Source organism: Phoenix dactylifera, chromosome 11 (genome assembly GCF_051530095.1).
Source record: "Phoenix dactylifera cultivar Ajwa chromosome 11, Ajwa_hap1_PhDact_Kaust_v1.1, whole genome shotgun sequence".
Lineage (NCBI taxonomy): Eukaryota > Viridiplantae > Streptophyta > Magnoliopsida > Arecales > Arecaceae > Phoenix > Phoenix dactylifera.
Genome location: NC_143200.1, coordinates 18,716,779 through 18,741,124, shown reverse-complemented (window position 1 = coordinate 18,741,124; position 24,346 = coordinate 18,716,779). Strand labels below are relative to the sequence as shown.

The 24,346-nt window shown below is 35.8% G+C and overlaps 1 protein-coding gene across 12 annotated transcripts in view; it reads right to left on the bottom strand.

The window, feature by feature from the left end:
- Positions 1-21,598, bottom strand: part of LOC103718442 (binding protein) — a 33,217-nt gene extending 11,619 nt beyond the window's left edge. For 8 of the 12 annotated variants that reach the window (XR_605837.4, XR_605838.4, XR_015971230.1 and 5 more), the window contains exons 1-20: positions 21,289-21,597; positions 18,123-18,326; positions 17,831-18,012; positions 15,853-15,979; positions 15,439-15,657; positions 13,772-13,988; positions 13,535-13,680; positions 13,300-13,445; positions 9,086-9,235; positions 8,921-8,969; positions 8,654-8,842; positions 8,234-8,416; positions 2,253-2,407; positions 1,981-2,107; positions 1,711-1,860; positions 1,547-1,612; positions 1,239-1,375; positions 1,007-1,124; positions 725-859; positions 406-605 (exon numbers count right to left, since the gene is read on the bottom strand). Coding sequence is in view for 7 of the 12 variants with exons in the window: in XM_008807268.4 (XP_008805490.3) it covers positions 406-605; positions 725-859; positions 1,007-1,124; positions 1,239-1,375; positions 1,547-1,612; positions 1,711-1,860; positions 1,981-2,107; positions 2,253-2,407; positions 8,234-8,416; positions 8,654-8,842; positions 8,921-8,969; positions 9,086-9,235; positions 13,300-13,445; positions 13,535-13,680; positions 13,772-13,988; positions 15,439-15,657; positions 15,853-15,979; positions 17,831-18,012; positions 18,123-18,326; positions 21,289-21,381 (2,993 nt within the window). In the remaining 5 variants the exon portion in view is untranslated. Of the gene's footprint in view, positions 1-405; positions 606-724; positions 860-1,006; positions 1,125-1,238; positions 1,376-1,546; positions 1,613-1,710; positions 1,861-1,980; positions 2,108-2,252; positions 2,408-8,233; positions 8,417-8,653; positions 8,843-8,920; positions 8,970-9,085; positions 9,236-13,299; positions 13,446-13,534; positions 13,681-13,771; positions 13,989-15,438; positions 15,658-15,852; positions 15,980-17,830; positions 18,013-18,122; positions 18,327-21,288 lie in introns of all 12 variants that reach the window. The other 4 variants (XR_015971229.1, XM_088707051.1, XM_008807267.4 and 1 more) reach the window with 3 other exon arrangements.
- Between the last annotated feature and the right edge of the window lie 2,748 nt (positions 21,599-24,346).

Sequence of the window (24,346 nt, the reverse complement as noted above, 5' to 3'; positions counted from 1 at the left end):
CTTCAACAGAGAAGGTATTATCTTGTAGGATTGAACTGGATAACAATATACAGTGATCAGCAAGGAATGAGCCTCAGAAGCTATAATATGAGATCATGTAGCTTAAGGTCCAAGCATGAAAATTTTCATAGTAGAAGAAATTACTTCAATATAGAAATTCCAGTAGGGAGTTGCCCTACAAGAACATGATTGTACGATATATAATCATAAAATGCATCACTAACCCAACAAAAACAAGAGAAAAGAAAAAAACAATTATATACATTTCTACGAAGTTTTAGACTGTGCAGTTTAAAATTTAAAAGTTACAATGGTAGAACCAATATGTGCCCTGATGGAAGGCCCTCTAAAAGTGAATCATAAAGACAGAAGGCTTTTGAGTTTAATAAATATGGTTCAACATACCAGTAAGTGGGCTCAAATGCTTGAACATCCATGCACTCTTCAATATTTGGACACGAAGGATGATGTGCAAGGGCATGGACCAAATATGCAAGGATATATTCAGGATAAGCCACCAGCATGTTCATCTCGCATTGCATAGAAAGTTGTCGTACCTTAAGTTGCTGGCATACTTGTACTACTTCAAGTAGATTTTGTTTGCACTGGCAGATTGAAGAACAAACTTTTTTTAAAAAAGTCCTTACTCAAGCAAGTAAGAGTGAAATGCATAGTACTATTAGCCGCTTGTACTTCAAAGTTTAAAAAAAAAAATAATATTGACCTCTTCATATTCTGGAGTGTGATACCCGTTTATGTTTAACAAGAAGGAACAAGCATATTTTGCATCCAGGAGCCTTTCCTTAATATACTGATGCACTTTGTTAAGGAATAATTTCCTAGATTGAGGATGGATATCCTAAAAAATCAAGGACAAAAACCAGTAAACACCACAAAATAAGCTAAATAAGAAGAAGAAGAAGTAAGAGGAAACTTTAATTGCTTTTGGATGGCATGGTTGGAGAAACTAAAAAAAGCACAGAGTCAATAAAGAATGTGAATCCACCTGTGGCATTCTTAAGGTCATATAAAAAACGTCAACAGGTATCTTGTGATCCCAGTGCCTTGACAACCGAAGAACAGCTTTTGCTGAAGCAAGCTTCAAATGGGCCTTATCAGCAGCACTGTAAAAGGGCCTTATTCTTCAGGCAAATATAATAATAGGCAAAAAATGTATAGGAAATAAAAACTTTAGACAAATGCGCTATATATGAAGGTCAATGGATTTCCTTCAATACCTTGATTCTATATTATCTGAAATATCCCCAAATGAAAGAATAATTTTTAGGATCTCCACTAGTTTTTCAATTCCCGGTCGTAAATGAGCATCTTTGGCAGGCAAGTAACTCTTCACCAAAGTCTTAATGCCAAAGATCTGCAGTTTACATGCAAAACATGGCTCATGAGGGAAATAATGCAAGTGGAGTTGTGTAGTAAAAATTGTACATAGCAATTAATACGATTCTGTTGCACCAGGGTATGGCACATTCATAATCATATTTTGAACACCAGAAAATAAGTGTTTAAAATAAAAATACTTACTTACCTTCAATAAACAAAATTCACTCCTTTCACTCCACTCAGTCGTTTGTGTAGAAACCCCATCATCCATCTGATACAAATAATGAAATATTAAACAATTAATACCTATCATATTGTCAAAGAAAAAAGTATACATAGTTCTGTCAACTTTGATAAGGAAGGCCATACATTGCTACTCTCCAGGATTTTACTCCTTATGAACCCTACAATTTCTTCCTCTCTGGTTTCAAAAACTGGCAATGCAGTCTGTGCTATACATCCCAGGGATTGCAATATGGCTGGTAAATGTCTTTTCTCCTCCAACATATCCACAAGCCTCTGTAAACACAGTTGTAAATGCCATTTAATGCAACTCTCATCAATAATAAGAGGTTTCTTGAAGAAAAATGTTCGATAGATGAAAAAAAATAATGGACAATGAATTATGACCAAGAAAACCTTGTATAGAACAGAGAGGGACTTCAGACCATCATCTTTAGTTATTGCTGCGAGCGCCTGTACAGAATATTTTGCCTGTTTCCGTGTACCCTCTAAACATAGCCTTTCTAACAGTAGGTCAACAGAACTGAAAACAAAAACAAAAAAAAAGAATATCAAAAACCATATTTCAGTGATAGCTATGTCCACATACAAGTATAACCAGTTGCACATCAAAACCCGTGTTTCAGTAACAATGCTTAATTTCATCTTATAAGTTTAACCAGTTGCACCTTGAAGTCAGCGCCAGCTGTTCACGAATGATTCCACCAGCCCTCGCCAAAACATGAGTAATACCTTCTTTAATTATTTCATTATCCTCTTTCAAAAGACAAACGAGATCTTCTTCACAACCAGCCAAAAGCAGGGGAGAGAAACTCGATATAACCTGGAAAAGGCAGTTTGATAATCCTTAAATCATCATAATAAGCATGATACAAAATGCTGGTTTAATTAAAACTAATAAAAAATTTGCGATCAGAACAAAGCTTTACTAAGATTTATGTAAAAACTTTTGGCCACAAGCAGAACTATAATGCAGGAGGTGCAAATTCCTAACCCAGAACCTGACCTTTAACCGGCACTTAAGTCACTAATTTTAGCCAAGTCACAGGATTCAAGATGCTGATTCAAACCATAAAACTAATAGTCATACACACGTTCCTAAAATTGGCAATATTGTAATTGTCAAAGCCTCATGAAAATAGTCACAGTCTCTGCTGAAAAGTTTGACAAATTCACCATTCTCTAGGCACCATAGCAAAATCCTGCAGAAGTTGCTGGAAATAAATTATAAGGATTATAGGTTTTATGTAGCCTCCAGGACTGATTTTAAATGGGAACAAAGATTCTTTTGCAATGGTAAACTGACTGCAAGCTGCATTTACACCCCCACATAGGGTTAAGTCATCTTGTTACTTGAAATAAAAAGACTATGCCATCAATGAGCAAGTTAAGAATTACATTTCGGAAATCAGAAACTTTGTTGAATGCCTGAAGCAACATTAACAGAAAGCACTGATGAAGAACTGCAGAGTGACCTAATAAGATGGGACTCATCCTCTAGGGAAAAGATTGGGGTGTGGGTGGTAGAGTTTGCACAGCTTCAAGCATAGACAACTGCATTTTTAAGTAAAAAGAGAAGAGGCTTTGTCCACTATAATTTCACAAACATGCACTCGATTGATTCAAAATGTGCAAATTCGAAGCTGAAACTCTGAAAGGATGCATACATGCACGCAATATTTCAAGTGATGTTAATATGAAATGCAAAACCGAAAGTAAAGCACGGAAAATGAAAAGATAAAAAAAAATTAAAACTATGCTCCACATGACGAAAAGATCAAATCCAGAATAAAGAAAGAAGGTATAAACAAAAGCAAGCGGTTAACACTGCAAAGATGAAGAGGAATTTGAAAGTGATATAGCTTCCAGGAAGTGAAAGAGAAGAATAAGAAATAAGACCTACGATATGTTCCAAAAAACGATCTATTGGCCCTTCAAGTGTATCCTACTACTAAAATATGCTTCTTAGTTTTCCCTTCTAAGGACAATTGTGGAAAAGGGGAGAGAGGGAGAGGGAGAAAGAGAAGGAGAGGGGGAGGGGAGAGAGAGAGAGAGAGAGAACAACTTGTGGACCAGTTCATCTGTAAGCTGTACATTATATATGCATATATTACATGCATGGGATTGAGATAATATTCAACATACATTCTTATGAATAAACTATGCCAAACTACATATCATTGTCCAACATATTTTTACAGCTAACAATTGTATATAATCTTCTTCTTCATTGACTATCAAAACTGCCACTTCCGAAAATCATGCAATGCTCCAGCTTCGGCATCTAACAGCCATTATGCAGAAGCTTGCCAGAATTCACGTGATATATAAAATCGGATGCATACATTCTTCTAAAATTCATTAAATGACCTTTAAAAGTCATTCCTTTGGACAACCTTCATACACATTATTCAAATATTACTTCTTTCAGTTTCTTTTTCTAAGCCTGTTCTTAAAAACCCACTCCTACTTGCCCATAGAAAAGTTTGGGTAGTTTTCCTTGTGCTTGTCGCATGCAGTTCGTGCAGCAATCATGGAACCAAATGCCAAAATATTGGACCAGACTATCTCAGCAAATAATGGCAGACACCATTCAGAATACAAGTAGCCCAACAAACAAAGCTTCTCCATAGGTAACACAAAAGTAATTCCTTTGAATATTTACTTTCTGCTTCCATGGTTACCAATGCCTGAAGCACCTTCTCAACAACTACACTCCAACTTGCCATGTATTCTTGCAATAATCGCCTGTAAACTTGCTAACCAAAATGGCAAAAGCTAATACTAGCAAATAAAAACCCTTGTCCTGCTACATCCTCCACCTTCAACAATCTTCTAGTTCTTTCCCCATCTCCCACACATACCTTCCCTTCTTCCAGGAACTCGACTCAGACAAACAAAAGATAGGATTTAGAAATATTCACAACTATAGAAATATGGATTCCTTCCATCTCAATGTTCTTCTTGGATATCAAAATTCACGTGGCACCAGAAGATAAGATTAAGTTCTTGAGTGGGTTGAGGACTAAATGTGCTCGCAATGGATAAATTTGCTCTACCACTGGCTAACATTTTTAGTAGCTATTGGTTTTCAAAAGCCAGCGTTAGAGAACAGATCCACAAAACTTACTAAATTTGAGTAGATGTAAACCTTAAATCATTCATACATATCTTTTCCCCTCCTAATAATAACAAGGAATGTACATCTTCTTCTATGAACACTCACATACTCTCAAGTGCTAAACCATGAAAGGGACTGCAAAGCATAAGGAGAAGCTTGTTATTGATTCATTTATGAGATGCATCAAGATCTTTGAAAACAAGGGTAACTTGGAAGGACCTAATGATGAAAGCACTAAGAAGTAAGAACATTATCTCAATAAAGATGATGGAATGATAACCTGATTGAACTTGGATCCTAAATCCTTTCATGTCAAACAGCCTAGATGAACATACAGCTTTGAATTGATTAATTTTACAAGATATCTTTTCTCTCTGCAGCACAAAGATCAAAGATAGTGCATGATTTCTTCTCCACAATGATAATACATTATTCTAAAAGATTCATATTGTACTTTTCACCCTTGCACCAACTTGTACTCCTCAAACATAAGAATCAAAATTTGAACAGCTTCATTAAGACATTAAAACACCAGAATTACTTAAACAATCTTGGTTTTTATTCAAAAGGAATCACATAGTTATTAGCTAGTAACTTGAACAATGTTTAAACATTTTCCTAAATTTATAGTGCTTATACAGTTCTACCGTATATGAGGAAAGTTTCAACCTTTTCTGGAAGTATATATATATATATATAGGGCTATTGCCCCAAGTGGATACTCTGAAATCTTCTCATGGCTCACCCAACTCTTGCTTCTCAGTTACAAGATGACCTAGTTGGGAATCCTCGCTTCAGACCTTCACATGAAACCATGTCTGCCAACAAGTATGTCCATTGTTTCATTATTTCCTTTCCCTAGCCACATTCAAATTTGGCTCAAATTAAAACAGCAGACCATGGTTCATATCTCCAACAGATCCTTTTGTAGTTTAATGCTCAATGTAGAGTTGACATCGATTCTTATGGCCAAGACGCTCTATTTACACATTTATTTACCTCTTATTCACTTGTCAAATCCTCCACTAACTACTCAAAGCACCTTAATATAATTCCAACCCTGTTTTCATCCCCTTGTCCCTTGTCAATTTATTTCTTGCTTATTCGAGGATTTCTTTTGATGTTCTCTAGACTTTCTTCATTTATTCTCTTTCTATTCTCTGATAACATTCTAGTTCTTCACCTTCTGCTTGCTTTAAAATTATTTCCACAATTTCTGCCATCATTTCATGTCTTTAGCATTTTTATTGGCTCTGGAGCCTTATAATGTTTTGCTTTCTGCTCTTCATGTGACTCTTTTCCATTCCTTATGAATCTCTTGGTCCTCATCACCTAAATCATATCTCCTTATGGCTATATCGAGCAACCTCCATCAATGCAGCTATAGCTGAAATGTTAGTTTCTTCCATAAGTAAAACTCCCATGAGGAAGTCCTACTCAATATTGGATATCATACAGTTTTACCACTGTTAAACAGCACAAGCCAGTAATGAGAATATGGTATCCTACCTTTCAACAACTTACCCATTGATGTATGAAAGACTATTCCAAAATCTACTCAGGCACTAGAATAGATAAATAGATTGCCCCCCATCTCCCTTCTCTCTCTCCATTCTTCTCTTCACCCTTCTCTCTAGATTTTTACTCATACCTTCAGCTAGGAGTCCCAAGATGAAAACAGAGGCTGAGCAAAGAAATCAACTTTCTTAAAGTAGCTTAAAAGCAACTGCAAAGCTTCTAGGATGGCATGGGCATGAAACCAGCTATAAGGTTTCAGTAACATATATCACAATAATATCAGCAGAAGTAGAAAAGTAAAGCAGATGGGGCACAGGTGATGGCAATGGTAACACCAGCACGAGAGAGCACAAGCTAGCCTGTGACAGCAACACAAGTGATAGTAGCAGCAGTGCCATGCAGCTGCAACAGCCCTTAAAAACTGCACCACTAAGCAAAAGATAGACTAAGTGATGACGGAGCATCCTTTCAGTCCATAGTGTGGTCAACAAAAGTCCAACAGTCCAAGCTTCTTTTTCTATTTTATTTGGTTTATAAGTTGTTCAATTCTGACTTATATATTTTGTTTCTTTCATTAATCAATGTGTTTTAGATAGAAAAGTATCTACTATATCAGTGTAGCATAAACAGTGTATGCTTCAGTAACTATGACCTTTAAAGAGTCCTACTAAGAGTCAAATAGAGGTTAATTAGTGAGATTTTTGAGGGATTTCTTTCTATATTTATATGAGTCCTGCATCACTCCAACTGGGAAATTTCTAGCAATTTTGTTGATTCTACAAAGAGTCCAGAAAGGACCTGTTGCAAGGTGAGGTATGCTGAAAAGTTTTGATGAAGTGAAGAAGGCTATGAGCCGACTGTTTTTCCTCCCTTTCTCCCATATCTTTGCCATATTTTCTACCCTCTTTTCTTCCTCTACTAATTTTTTTCTCTATATTATTTTCTGTTAATTGCTTGCCGCTATTATTTCAAAGATTACCATCAGATTTCAGTTTCCCTTTGATATCTTTCTAGTTTTAATCACTGCACTGAAATACTTGTTGGTTTCAATATGAATAGGGATCTCAATACTTGTTCTCTAGAGGGTAATCCTTAGGGTAACGGGAAGATAGCTCTATCACGATCTAGAGTCACAGGTTCGAAACACAAAAATAGCCTCTTTCCATGTGGGGGTAAGACTATGTAGATCTGACCCTCCCCGAACATAGCAGGAACCTCATGCACCTAGCCGCCCTTTTTTTAATACTTAATTCTCTATAATTTAATCTTTCCAAAAGTTACTGCCGCCTGTTTAAATCTGTGTGAATTAAACTGCTGAAATCTAATTATAACCCTATAGTGAACCATTCAGTTGAGCCTTGAAAACCCTAGATCTTTATTTCTCATAGGCTCTTTCACATATAAAACCCTAGAGTAAGGTTATTTGATCCCCAGAAAATTACTATTAGTTCATTGCCGTCCTGTTCTCAGGACTCAGACTGGAAGCAATAAAGCTACTTTAAACCCTAAACTATCTCATTCCTATGGTCCTTTCGCACACAACGCTGGTCATTCCAATTCGATCCTGCATCTCTTAGCATGTTAACGTATCCAAAATCACTTCTAAGCTTTCGAATTCTACTAAACCCACTGCTTCAAATGTATTTGAGGATCATGAGCATAGTCTTGACTTTTGAATCGCATGTTGGGACTGAATCCATGTATTGGTAGCTAACTCAATTATGTCTAGAATTTGACTCAACAAGATTCACTGATTCATTCAGCACACTATTTTAAAATAAACCTTTTTTGCATCAAACTACTTAAAAGCTAAAAGGTCATGGATCCAACATTAGCAAGCAGATGATCTTTGGATTTTATTAGAATTTTCAAACCCAGCCATTCTGTGAAAAGTGTCCATTTGTTTGGATATATCATGTCAATCAGCAGAAGCAAAAACTCACATTTAAATATTATACAAGTTCACTTTCATAAAACTTAAAATATCTAAGTGACAAGGGTATATGTTACCGTAAGTAGATTCATGCATGATGACACAAGCCTTGTATTTCCAACAGATTGTTGTGCAGCAGTTTCTGAAAGAATCTCCTTAACATACTCCTTATTGAAGAGTAGATATGAACATTTTATTGAAAGCATTCCCATAAAATCATAAAGTGGGTGTCTTTCTCCAAGGATCTTAAGCAATTCATCCTGCAAACAGGGAAATTATATCAAAAATCCCAAAATCCACAGATGAAAGCCAGCTGATTGACTTATTACATGTCATTTATCTTTTTTGCTGTAAGTTAACATGTATTTGGCGACAGTTACACTACAAGCTCCAGCACTTTAATATTCTGAAGCTATGAAATATACTGACCATGTTATAATCACTTTTATGAATTATATCCTTAAAGGTATTCACTTGAATCAGAGAACATTAAATACCCGATATGACCATGCTTGACAGAAACTAGTGCTAGGATCAAGTAGGCTTGACAGAATTTTCCATATATTCACATCTTTTAGCTGATTGAGAGTCACAAAACTCTCCTCGGCCTTTGCAGGATCACTGAACAAGCGAGACATAATTCGGAAGGAGCCAGAAATTCTCTTTTGAAGGTCAGGGGCATCTTCCTGCTTTTCAGCGAGACTGATTTGTAACAGCATCTTGAAATTATGTAATTGTACTGACAATATCAAATATTTGCAAACCTGATGTGTCTGTCTAAGAGAGAGATACTTCTGCAATTCTTGCTGTAACCTGCAATCCAAGAGGAAATCACCTGAAAATCCGTGCAAAGCCTATCAAATACAAGATACTTAACTAAACAGACAACATTGGAAATCCCATAAAATCATGATGGAATCTATACAAACCTGTGCTTTTGCAAAAGAACCTGTTCAAGAGCCTTGACCTCAACTTTATCAAACCTCGAGAAAATTGTTACCCAATGTTTCACCTTATCTTTGATTGAGAACTCAGATGGGAACAAAGAACCACACAAAATAAGCTCGATCGTCTCCAATCTGTATGAAGTTCCCCGAAATGTTACAAGCATATCCTCTTTAAAAGGACAGAAAAAAGGGGGCGAAATCAAACCAAGTTGCTCAATAGGATGCTCTATCATCCAACAGAGGTATCCTTGCCCAAAACCCTTAATACACTTACAACCAACTTCCATGGAGAAACAGCAGAAAGCAAATGTATTTGGAGGCTTAGGAACAAAAATTATAATTCAATACATAGTTCTCTCATAGGATGGTGTTTACTCACTTTAGATATTGCTAGAGCGCACAATTTATTGTTAGTTCTACAAAAAACTGAACAACTCTGTTAATGAAAAAGGAAATTAACAGAGTGTTCGGATGAGCACTACTGTGTAACTCTAAGATGAAGAATAAATGATTTTCCTACAAAATATAGAGCCCACTAAGCAAAAAGAGGCCCAATATTTCTTAATGCAATTAAATCATATCAACTTCCGGAAACTGGCTCAAAACATAATTTGCTTTGATCGATGAGGGAGAAAAGAAATAGACATCCTTGTTCCTAGAGTGGCTAGAATAACATGTTACAAGGACCTCTGTTCAACAAGGTGGTATCTCAGAACTACTGATGCTGAGACTTCAAATAAGGAAAAGTACTGTTTCAATCAACAAAAGGAAAGGGCCCTATAACCACATATGTTTGGTCCACAAGTTCACAGTCCTCCTTGTTTTTCGATGCTAATTGTCTCTCCACCTGGCCACAAGATGTTCCTAAAGGCCATACAGACAAATATAAAAGAAATCAGAAATTGCTTTAAATTATAGCAGTCAAGCTACCACTAGTTGTTAATTATTGAACATATTTTGCTAGTTTTTTTTTGAAAAAAAAAATCCCACAACTGGTTACTGAAATGCTAAGGCTGTACAAATTAAGTTCTCAAAAACATGGTTCTGCAGAAATTAATTAGGCCTCCCTTTTCTCAAGAAGAAGAAGGCTTTGTTTCGTCCATGGTTCAGGTTAAGGCAAAAAATTGAAAATTTGCTCCATTTAAGCAATTCTGGTCCAAAACCATATAAATAAGTAACTATTCACCATCAAAGGAAAAAATATCAAGAAAAAAGTTTACTAAACAAAGACAAACATTACAAGTTATAACAAAAAAAATAGTATTACAAATTATTGGTTATCATCTCTGGTTTCCGTCCAAATGATATAAACATTAAAATCCAACACAAAACAAGGAAAATACCAAAAAATAAGAGGAAAATGTTTAAATTTAGGAAATATTTAGGAAATATCACAAGTTAGAGAAAATGATAAACCACACTACCTATACCATATATTGTATAGAAAACAGAGAATAAAAAATAAATTTTGGTTCTTTGTTAGATCACATTATTTTCAAATCTGGGACACTTCATGGAATATAAGCAAGATCTTACTTCATATGAACAAATATGACCATCAACATAGAGAGACAGCTTCTTGAATTCCAGTCTTCTCAAAGCAAACGAAATTCATGCCACATCATTCTAAAATGTCTTTCACACAAAGAATCTATTACCTGAAGGCATGCTCCTCTTCCAACTCAAAAAAAATGAAAGTCAACACAAATGAAACTAATGTGCCATCCGTATGTCAATTTAAAACAAGGTTCGCCGAACCGGTACAAAGACCCATACCCAGTCTATGATCAGTACGGTTTGGACCGAGTCGAACCGGACAGAACCGTCCGGTTCCGACCGGTTCCAGCCAGATCCAATCAGGTTCCTGCTCCTAGGTGGCCGGAACCATTTTCTAATGGAGAACTGACCCGGTCATAGACTAGGTCGTCCGACGGGTTAGTTTGATTCAAGCTGAACCGGACAGTTCGGCTGGGTTCAGCAGTCCCTGATTTAAACTAACAATATTGGCCACAATCACAATTGAAGTGCTAAACCAAATGAAATGCCATACTGGGATTGGTTTCATTTTAGTCCAGCCGATACCAAGCACATTGTGGTTGAAATTAAAAACTTGGGAAGACTTAACGTACAGATATAAGAATTAAGATAATATATTTTCACAATCATTCTTACGTATGTTCTTCAGTCCTTGTTTTCCTAAAACTCTAAAATGAATTACAAGGCCTAAGAATTTAGAAGAATCACCTTTTCAGCACAAACTTGCATTAAGCATTTCGCAACCATGTCAAGGAACATAGGCAACAAATATGAAGTTTAAATAAGACCAAAGGGATTAAAGTGTAGCATAACATGATTGTGCGAGTCAGAAGTCAGCACAGTATGCGAACTGCATCATACCACGGAGATAATTGGCTAGCACTGTAATGAAAACAAGATTCATAGCAAGAATGGAGACAATTGGCTGGCACTGGCACATTATGTACCAAGGAATGTTGTGCTATGCCAGTGCTTGGCATGGTTGCATGCAGCCTGTAACATGCCAGTGTCATGTGCTAGCAGAAACTGGCACAGAACATATTGTGTCAGATCAACCATGTCTACCGGTGCTTTAACCTCTGATTCACAATCAGCATGCAAGATACACTGCTTTATTCAAACATTCTTGGTAAACTCAACCAATTATGACTAATCTATACTAGAATATAGACAGGTTTGAAGCAAAAAAATATAGTTTAGTCAATCCATAAAAACTAAGATATACTGCTTTATTCAATCATTCTTTGTAAGATAGACCAATTATAACTGATTTATACTAGAATATAGACAGGTTTGGAACATATATATATATATATATATATATATAGTTGAACTAATACATAAAAATTAAGATATAATATCGCTTTTGATATCAACGTTGGTGTTGGTTGTCGTTCAACATGTATATGGGTTCATTTCAAGTAATCTCTCATAAAAACTGAGATAGATACACATGTCTAGGCTTAAAATTCATGATAAAAAACTACATGGGAACCTGCGACTTGTTTACAACTTAACAACGCATGTTGAATGTTGTGAACATATTGTCAATACAATGTAACGCTATATATTAGTAGCATTACAAGGAGATTATGTACAATGGAGAATGGATCACCTTTGTTTCTCAGCTACAGTTAATGTCGAATGGCTATTTTGTCGTTGCCATCCTATACAAGTGCATATTGTTTCAAAATGCACGCATAAAAGCCAATATGATATTGACTAGCGCAGTAAGTATAAATGTAGGCACCTGGCATAGTATTAATGACTTGTTGGCATGACATGTATCATAATTGAGAAATGGTATAGACAGGCATTTTGGTCCTTCATTAGAAGACATATTTGAGGGAGATAAACATGAATATTATCAACTAATGGAAACATGATATATATGACATGATTGTCTGTGCATCAAAATCTTGCATTGTCAATGACCATACACAAGGATTTGCCTTTTGCTAACTAACAAGTAATAGCAACTATAGAGTGACATCAAGTACCACAACTTTCATTTTTTTTGAAAAACTGATTGCAACAGTGATCAGCACATGCAACAAAATTATGAGACTGTACCAATTAGCAAAATGATTGAATTTGTATTCAAGGACCAATTAAAAAGGGGAAGGTCAAAGCAAGAACTGATTGAAGCAGAGAAAATGGACTTGGAAAAGCTTGCATTAACACTTAAGAAAGCCCTAAATTGCTGGAAAAGGTTTCATGGTTATGGTTACTATTATTCCATCATACATGTTATACAACAAATGCATCAGGTCTTCTCCCAATTACTCAGGGTCAGCTCTATGAATCTCATATGCCAACCATTCCCTTTTAGGGCAATCCATGATGCTATTTCCAGCTTTCAATATCCTTTCTCACAACTTCCATCCATGCTATATACTTACATTAGTTCTTCCACTTTCTCTCCTACAATAATTAAAGTTCCTCGCCTTATTGAAGTCCCCTTGAACATTCATTTTACATGTCTATACCATCTAAATCAATTCTCGATCACTTTGTCCTTAATTTGTGCAACTTCTAGAGTTCCTCTAATATACTTAATGCAAATGATATTTGGATCCATTTCATACATATCAAGTAACAATTGTCAACAAAACACCACATGAGCAACCAAAACCGCCACTGTCCTGGATAATTCTTACCTAAAATCTTTGTCATATAAGCATCTCAATATCTTCCCTGGTATCCACTCAAAATCTTCAATATCTATCGAGCTCTCAGAGCTCTTTATGCAATTAAGTTTGTATAAATCAGCCAGCCTTTCCATTGTATATCTTTTGACAGACAGCTGAAAATATTTAAAAAGAAAACCATGTTATGAAATTAATCATAAAAAACAAATTTAATCAATTAGCAATAAAGATAAGCAGGACAAACAGATTTGTCTCGAAGGCGTTCTGCAACCAGCCTAGCTATCTCAGCTGGAATGATTTTCAATGAATGGCAAGCCACATCATAAACTGCAGAAACAACTTGTTTCCGAACATTTCCATCGTAATCCAACAATCGATCGCTTAGCGCCTCTGAAAACAAGGACAACCATCACAACAGAAATGATAAACAAAAAGCGTATTAATAGCTAATCAAAACACAAATCAGACTATGCCTCCTTACTGATGATCTGAGGAGCTTCAGGTCGGGAAGGATTTGATATCAGGCAATGCTTCAAGTGTTCAATTACAGAAATACGGACTTCCACTACCCTATCAGTCAATCTCTTTAAAAACTCAGAGAAGAGTGGCTGAAAAGATTCAGAGATTGATACACCAGGTAAAGCAAACAGGTCACCAAGTAATTGCACCGCCTTCAGCCGAACATCTAACTTATCTGTCTATAGAAGTTTAAAATTAAGGAGTCAGAACTACTAAAATATTCTTTGTTTAATTTAAGAAGGGCAAAAAAGATCTAGGCTATCTAATTTAAATACGATCGATAATTTCCTAATATCAGAACTGCAATAAATTATCCACATCAAGAGTGAATGACCCAAGGCTCTTAGAACATTTCATCATTTTTATCATTAAATTTTAATTAAATCGATGATAATTATTTTTTGGGTAAAATTAGAAGAATAGCCTCCCATTGCATCACTCATTGTGGTTAATGAAGGTCATGATGATGTCAATGTTTCCAATCTTAAAATCACAAAGTAACCACACTGAATTAAAATACTGGTCTAACCAAGCTTACACAGAAATATCTCGAAATATGCACTTTTATGGCTTGTTGAGCTATGGGATTTTGCATTCATATACCTTCTGACTGGGGAACTCTTTCCAACAAATTAAGCTATTGTTTAATGTGCTTTCACTAAATTAAATAAAACATGGTTCCACCACAGATAACCTAAGTTTTTGTATCTAAGTCTCAAAAACTGACTGAAATATAGATCCGATGTTTCGTCCATACAGGTAACTATTACCAGGCCTGCAAAACAACAGGCAGAAGATCTAAATAAGCTAAGCATAATATTCCTTAAAGTCTTCAAGCCTAAAATTGAAAGAAAAAGAGATGTAGCAGAGTAAAACCTAGAAGACAGAAGCAGAAGGCAAGGTACAGAGGAGCAGCAGGAGCCTTTTTCGCTTCTGCAACCACTTGAAAGACCAAAATGTTTTTAATGTAACCCACAACTTAAGAATGCAATTTACTAATAAATGAGTCAAAGTAATGGGTCCAAATATATCTGGATAGTACAATAACCAACAAGTAGCCATAGAGAGGAGGAAAAAAGGACCCAGACACAAATTCTCTAATAATACTGAACTATAATGAAACATTGACCACTTAAAAAAAATGTGGCTATGTAGTAAAGCATATATACCTACAAGTTTATATTCTTGTCAGCTTATTTCATGTCTTTAACTATTTACATAATTTTTTAACATGTTCAACTATTAGATGGAATAATAAATCAGTTCATATTTTATAAGTGGACATCATCACAGTCAAGACAAGGCTGGGAATTAGGTAGATCCCTTACAAAGATCTTATGAATCAAAGGCTAGCATAAATTGACTTTGAATGCCTAAAAGGAATAGATACACCACTTGGCTATGGATTCGTGAATTTAACTTAGGTGAGAGAAGATAGTTTAAGAACTACAGCATTGCTTAGCGCAAATGAACAAAGACAATGACATTGGAATTCCAGAGAATTAGGAATTATTTAAATATAGATAAGATCAGTTCATACCATCCTGGCACACCTTAAGTTACAAAGAACAGTAGCATCTATTAAAGAGAAGGTAATAATAAAGACAATTAGCAATATGGAGTCCTTACCAGCAACTCTCCTGTAATATAAGGAGTGATTCCTGTGAGAATCTGGGGTGCACACTGATATATATCATAGATGACTTCGTGATGGTCAAGTGATTTGTTCAAATAACTATTGTCGCCTGATAGCGATGATACAAGAAACTGCATTATGCAAGGCTCAAGTTTTCGTGCACAATGTTCTATGACATTCATCGCAAGCCTCCGTGCCGCCATAGAATAATCCTAGTTCCACAAATTCCACAAAATCAACTCTTTAAAAAGAAAATACAGAAGAAATAGGTCTTAAGCTTGAGAGGAGCACAACTCTAAACATATATAATATGCTAGGGAAGAAGACAAGAAAGAAAAGACAGTCATAGAAGAAAGTATGAGAAGAAGAAAAAGAAAAATGAGGAGAAGAACAAGAAGCGCACTCACATTTCTTTTCCGACCCAAAGCAGAGAGGATGGTACTTAACAAATTATCCTGTATATCCTCACTCTCATCGAAAATAAGGGACATAATTGTTTGCATTGAAGTCAAAACGTTTTGTGGATGGTCATCACTGCATGTGATAAGTCAAAAGGCACAGTCAAGTAAAATTACAACACTCTTCTCATGATCTTTAAAGATAAACCGAACAAATGCAATTCATTTAAAAATACTCTAGAGTCTAAACCAATAAAAGAAACACAAACACCTCCACATTTACAGACTCAGGCACAAACGCACATAAGACTTACTTTCCTGAAAAAGAAATTTGATGCATTTGCACAAACAATAGTTAAAAATCTAAAAGCCAAACAAATGCCATAGCGCATCACCATGTAGCTACATGGCAGAGGCCAAAAGTTCAACAAAATCACTTGATACAAGAGGGAGTATAAAAGATAGTGCTTGGCATGAGTCTTGTGTACAAATTGACACATGCCATCGTTATATCAACATGATCACTTCCATCCATCTTAGGGCCAGCTTGGGAAATCCAGCAACATTGGGCTGGAAAGAAATCGGGCCTGTTAGCCTGCTCAACCCGTTTTCTTCTAAAGGCCTATCCCAGTTTTGGCCTAATTCCCATCTAAAGGCCTGTTGGAATGTAGGATGAAAAAAAATAAAAACCTATGGAGGTCTTTTTTTTTCTTTCCATAGGATTTTGGGCTGGAGAGGAAGTGGGTTGATATGCCTTACTTAAATAGACTGTGTAATCCATGATCCTATGGGAAATCTGGCCCAATCCTGCTGGTATTTTCCAAACAAGCCCTTAGTCTTCCAAGTTTATTTTAGCTCTATATTGCTTTCAGAGATAGAGCCTTCAATATCAGAATAGTGCATCTGCTTTGTCCTTTCGGAAGTTTATAGAAAAAGGTCAAGAACTTACAGTGATGTGGAAGTGATGAAAGAAAAGATATTGAAAACAAGAGAAAATTTCTAAAAAATTATACAAATGTAAGGATAAAATGTGAGGCACTCTTCCAAATGCCATGTTAAGGGACGAGGCAATGGACCTGCTTACAGGAATCTCACACCAACATTCTTTTAGTAGCCCTTAAACATTAACCCAACCTCTGTATTAGTCAAGATGACATTTGTTCAAATATGAACTAAGGAACCAGAGAAAAGCCTGCTAAAAGCCTTTGATATTTTAAACAATAATCTCACCATTTCAGTAACCTAATAGACAACATCATTTCCTTATTTCGCATTTTTTTTCCCAATATGTAACAAATGTACATGTCCAACATAATTTACAAAGCCCCTATGAATTTCAAAGGACTAAATAGCCATAGAAATCAGCACATGTGAGCTGAGTACTTGCATGGCAATTAATTGGTGAAGGATATAATGATATAATAGCATAAGTGAAAAAGGCCAATACTGAGGATTGTGGATATACCAATATCTGAAAGGAAAAAATAAGCAATTCATCATCATATAGAGATAATAATCAACATATTAAATTCAAGGGAATAGTGATTATAACTACAATGCTTCAATGGTTGTAATAAGATTTTCCAGAAATATCTGTAACAGATATATATATATATATAGGTACATATTGCTAATAAACTGTAGTAACAGGGATGATATTAGAAAGTTTTTTGTCAATAAAAACTTCCCCTATAATCCAAGAGAGGTTAAGCTCACTATTGCTCAACATAGGGAAAAAAAGAATAATAACCAAGGAAGTCATGAAGACAAAAGAAAACACAACTACAGTGAAGATGTGAACCAAGAAGAATCTGTCTTCCATGTAAAGAAGAATGCATATTTTAATAGTAAAGGTGATAACTGCCAATAAAGAGAATAATCTACTTTCGTAAAATATACATTCTCAGTACATCTCTATATAAAGGCATGAAATATTCAATGGAAGTTTTTAACCTCTATATTTTTAAGCTTGACAGATGAAACATACCTGACAACAGAGAAAAATGTACCGAACATTTCATATATGAGATCATTACATTCAAGATCCAACATCACAACACATGACCTGTATCTTGCAAGCGTCTCTAAGATAACAACTCTCCTTCCAAAGGATGGACTGTTAATATCACCTAATCCACTAAATGTACTAACAATCAAATGAAATATGTCCTGCAAGAAATGAGTACATTATAGTCAGAAGACAAGATATATAAGTCAATTTATGCCAAGATCTTCTTAAAGCCTGAATGCATTTTATCTCTGTCAAGAAAAGAAAGTACCCTTAGAACATCGTCACTGTAAGGAGCTTCCGGTGCAGTTATTCTGGTGATTTCACAAATGCAGGTTGCTACCAGAACTTTGACTTCCCTATCTTGATGTTTCAGCAATTCTTGTTTGGCAATTGCATTAAGACAAGGCCGCATTGAGTCCAACATTGAAGGCAATGGTGACTGATCTATCTCAGAGAGGCAGTTTGCAGCTTGCTGAATATCCAAGAATATATTAGGGTTTTTCCCCTCAAACAAGAGATTGAGAAATATTCATATAGAAAGCATTTACACATAACCAGCCCCAAGAAAAGTGCATAAGTTTGCATTTACATATATGCAACCTAATTCAAAATCTACGCTAGGTTTGGTACTCAAACCTAACAAACATTTTAAATCAGGTCCAAATTGGGGGACTCCCAAGTCTACTCGACACACTTAACCCTTAAACATTTCCAATCATCACAAATATTTGATAAGTTGTAGCATTGATATCCAGATTGCATGTCAAATTTGAAATGGTTTTGCACTCAAAGTTATCTGATGCTTGTAAATTATGAAATATCTAATGATCTCAAACAAATAATAGCACTTTAGTTACCCCAAAAAAAAAAGTACTTTCAACCATGATTTTAAGTTATTATATATACATATTAGTTGACTTTATATGCATATGACTTGATTGTATAGATGCAAGTCTTTCTTTGAATTTGTCTCACTGTATACAGAATTCACAGATGTCCAATCAGTGTTGTATATGCATCATGCTGAAAGCCTATAGTGGCAAATAATATTCTTCTGTTCTGTTTTCACAGGGTACTAAAGCCATAAAGTTTGGTATGACTTAATTAACCCACTTCAACCGTTATGAAGTCTTGATTCGACCACAATGCTTGACCTTCTAGTCTAATCAATTATCCATGCCTGACCTATTAACTAGAAAACCTCTCCACCAGTAGCGCTAATCAGCCTTATCATTTATTGAGCCATTGAGAACAGATACCATGGCTAATCCAATCTGCAATGACTTAATCTACCATCTGATCAGTAAGCAGATTCATAATCTGATCTGCAACAAGGTTTAGGTGCACTACCCATTTAATTTGACTGCAGCTCAGCAAACACAGTGCACTCTCTACATGATACAGTTGACTGGGAGCTTGAATACCACTGAAAATTCTGGTGTGTTATTTAATATATCCCTTTGTTATGGAGAGTCTTGATTTTATGATTTGCATATCTAATATATTACAAAAGCTCCTTTTGACATTAGCTGTTAGATAATCAAGGTCCTCTATGTTGTCTTAGAGTTACAGATATTAGATTCTTGTTTTCGGTGAATATTAAATCTAGTTCATTAGCTTTATAAAATCTATTGATTTTCTAGCTCAGCACATGCTTACAGATCTTCACTACAACTGTACAATGCAATGGGAAAAGTTTGCCCAGAAGCATTATGAATTTCTCTTGAATCTCAAGGCACAGTTCCTCAATTTTCATGTGCTCATGCCCAACCAAAAGGAAAAGAAGTGTTGTTGAAGGAAGACATCATCATATTTTTAAAATTACATGTTATATGCTCCTTTTTTTCGCATGCCCACTTCTTTCTGGACTATACTTCATAAAACAATATATTTCAATAACAGATAGCTCTCACAAATTTGTAAAACAAACTTACTCTCTAAGCAATTAGTATAATAAGTCATGATATTCTTTTCCATTGCATGTCTTTGGTTGGGTACATTTTGTTCTATTCTATCTTCAGTTCAAAGGAAGTCATTAATCTTTTTCTAACTATGCCTCTTCTTGAAGCCCTTATAATCTGGGTAATATCCTCTTCACACTGTCGTTTCAAGGTCTAATATTGTATAAGTCATCCGCTTTATTAGTCAGTTTTATTTGCTTCGCAAAAAAATCATTATATCTCTAATGGTTGCCCTTACTTTCTTGTCATCTTCTCATGCCTTATTATTCTCCATCCATTTCAACTATAATGATTTATTGCTACCCCTTGCACTGAGCAGGCAAGTGATGTCAAGGATTGATGTAGTATTATAGATTTCTATACTGATTTCATTGACTACATTCACAATCTAACGCATCAATTGAGCATAATTATATGGAAAATACCATAATTAAGGTTCCTCAGGTGCAATGTCTATTCAATGGTTGGTTCCGTTCCTATCCCTACATGTCCAACCTATTCTGAAATGAGTTCCCCCTCTCAATAACATTCTCTATACCACATTGTGCAATGAGTAATATGGAACTCATTGACCTCTCCAGTGAATCTCTTTACCCCACCACACCGTTCATGCTCCTGCTTTTAATAGCTAGGTTATCACTTTGTGTGGCATTTTTTACATAACTGACATCTTATCTTTATGGTATATATTACTATCACGCTTTGAATTTCTAACTTCATCACAAAATCAGCAACTAAAAGTTAACAATAAAATAGACCTATGGTAACAAATTCTAAGAAACCAGGTGACTGGTAGAGCTACCAACAAAAAATCATGTTAATTTTGCAGCTCAATAAAAAAAATCATACAAGAACTGAGCTCCAAACTCAAATGGAAAGTAAAGGACAGAAATATTTCTCCACAATTCATACATGCCAAATGTTTTGCTTCTCAATAAATGTTCAAAACCCAGGAGAATGTAATCATTTAATTAATCTGGCTAGGGAAAAGAATACTGCCATAGGATCATTCTTTGCTATCGGAAAATGAAATCCCAGTCGACTCCACTCTATCTTCCTCACGCTGTTAGTCTAAAGTTTGCTTGTCTTCGAGCTTGCTTGCATGCTTAAAAAATCCAACTTTTCTGTAGGAACGAACATAAAACAACACTTATTCCATTTAACCCTCTACTTTTTTTCTCGTCAGTTATACCGCTTGGCAGCTAAAAGCTTGCAAGCTTTTTCACAATTTAATAACGGCAATAACGACATCCACTTCAAAACGAACACCAAAATCCCATCTTTTACCCACAAACATGCATGTCCACTCAACCCAAACCCTAATGAGAAAGAACTGCATATCTTCGCATCAAAACCCTAGAATTCACCAAGAAAACCCCAGAGTGACAGGGAGGAACGAATTCTTCGACCAATTAAAGCACAAATCAGCAAAAATCATAGCATCGAAACCCAAAATTACGCCAAAGAACCCACCTTTAAGAGCCTAGCCAGAGCATCTTTGGAAGCGGGAGGGTTCTCGAGCTTCGACCCCACGTCCCTCAGCTGCTGCTGCAGCTTCTGCGCCATTCCGGCCGTCCGATCGGGACGAGCGAGGGTTCGGGAGAGAGGGAGAGCCAAGCCAAGGGTTTCCCCCTCTTTCTTATCTTTATTTTTATTTTCTCTCGGGAGCGAAATAAACGGGAAATGAAATAAACCGAGATGAGCGAGGAGGCGGCATCGCCAATCAGATCTAAAACTCTTAACACGGAAGACTGATTTATAGCCGAACTGGGAGCTGGTGGATCGTCCGGATTTTAGGACAGCCAAAGGTTTTAACTAGTTCGGTCACTCATTCGCCCCTCGTCTTCAGATCATATTACAAGATTGGCCTCTCATTCGCTTTCCAGGACCTTCTGTTTAAGCACGACCCAACCCAACCCAGTTCCCGGACCTACATACTTACATAATAATATACATACATACATACATACATACATATATATATATATATATATATATATATATAGGACCAAGTAATCTGACAACTTCATTGCTGATTTGGCCACAAGGAAGTGATGCATGAACTCGAGTTGAGAAAAGGAGTTCTAGGCTGCCCAGGAGAAGGATCGCTTCTGTCTCTGGCGGGTGCTGATGGAGTTCCGGCAAGAAAACTGAAGGCAAGGGCGAAAAGGTGAAGAGTCCCACATTGCTTTTTTTTTTTTTTTTAATAAAAACAGCAATTCATATAATGCTAACATGAGTATAGCTTTTTTCCCTTTCTTAAAGACAGATTGGGAGCATTGGCATTCGTATACCCGCGTCATTTAGGTCTTGAAGCAAATTGTGCATGGCATAAAGCAGGGGTCAGACTTGCAACCAGACCTAGCTCAATTGTGGGCCGAAAAAGAATTTCACCGTTGCACCAATGATGATGGTCATAATTTAGTGATAAAATATGTTGCATACGTGTGTCAGCAAAGCTCCAATTTGACTTTCACCAAAAAAAAAAATTTGACCACCAGCCACCAGATCAAGTGGTTTGCTATTAAATTACAAAAATATCCCAATGTTAAGGATAATTTCCAAGGGTCTAATATATTCTATTATCTTATTTATTATTCTATTATATATGTCTATCTAAAAATAAAAGCTTAGTTGAATTCTTCGTGGGCGCCAATATTAATAAGCTCGGCCATTACTGAAGTTCATTATTTAGTATACAACAAACTTTTAATAACAATATTACTAAAATGCTTGGCTATCATTAAACTTTATTACTTGATATATGTAAAAAAAATTGTTATTGAAACTTTTTATTTATTATAATTTGCTATAATGTTATTTGCAGTTTTAGAAATTGAATGAACGAGAAAAACACTATACTTTGCAATTGCGCAGGGTTGATATTAATAATTGGAGTTTCTGTACAAAGGCGTCCGTGCATAGGTCTCCAGCCTATAGTATGAATGCTGATGTTAGTGACAGAAGATTTTACAAAAATGTTTAGCTTATGTAGAGTCCTTTGTTTGCTATTTAGACAACAGTTTTTATTTGGTTATTATTGCAAGTCCATTATTTGACAAAAAAAACTATTTAATGAAAATTTTTATTTATTGTAATTAATTATATTATCATATTTTATTAAAAATAATAAAAAATAGAAAAAATCCCGTACTTTGCATATTTGTCGGCTCAATATTTATGACAGTAGTGTTAATGGCTGAAGTTTTTGTCATTAATTCTTATTTAATCATTATTAAAATTTATTACTTAATTAGTTTATAATCTATGGTACGTCTGTGGTGCATTTAATTTTTTCAACCATTTTGGAAATGCATATATTTATTGTTTTTACTTAGATAAAAAGAAAGAGGGGGTGAGGAGAACCTCACCTGCGTAGCAACCCCTATTAGCCTCCTTCTTACTAGAGAGTATTCGATACAAACAGAACATTTTTTACTCATCTTCTTCTCATTCGTGGCAGAACTCCACCAGCGTGGCAGCTCTATCTCTATATGAGTACGTCACACCAGTACCGTGTAGGTAATGACAGATCAGATAACGACTTTACCGAACAAATTAGGCGGGAGGCATCCGGTCTCCGCATTTAATCGACGCCGGCGTGTTTCAAATCTGGGCTACTTCGGTGAAATGAAAACTCCGTATCCACCGTGCTACCATATCGGCAGTAAATACATATAGAATAGATATAATTGGATAGGTAAGTGAAATAGGATAAATTTGGAAAAGGAAGGGAAAACTGCTAAATAAATCCAAAGAAATTTTTATTCTGCTGAAATTTGCCAAAATGGGATGTCAAAGAAACTCCTACCATTTCACCATAAAGTATTCGGTGCTGGATTATCATGATTAAGATTAAAATAATAATTTCTAGATCTTGGCCTAAAAAGGAAATCTCCATCTTGGGCCGTCGGATTGCGCCGAGATGCGCATCCGGAGGGAGGGTGAACCGGAATCATGAAAAGTTAAGTCACGCACACCCACATTAATTATAATAATAATATAAAAGGACAGTGAAAATTAAAGAATGAGGTCCCATCTAACTGTGACCCGGTCCGGGTTAAATCATAGCTTTGCGGTATAACTGGGGGAGTTTTTACGTGGCACTTGATGGCGACGGGACATAATGAGATGACGGAAACGGAACGGCGTTTGTCTTCCAGAGTGGCGCGCAGCGCAAGGCGGAGACAACTGGCCTTATTTGGTAGTACTTACTATTTAGTAGTACCAGGCCCAGGACCCAGTGGACTCGTTTCGCTCTGGTTGCCGTCTGATCTCGATCGCGTGGCTGTTATCTTCAGTTGGGTAAGTCTTATATTTTGATGTCAGTCCAGGTAATGCATTTTGGAGGGGGGACGGATACATGGACTTTGAGAAATAGACGCTTGTTGCGGACTTTGGAACGTTTTGAGATCTCGGCATTTCTTGGTGGAGAACGTTATGATTGCTATATATAGGTGGCGAGCGGACACTTGGCCACAATATATATATATATATATATATATATATATATATATATATATATATATAT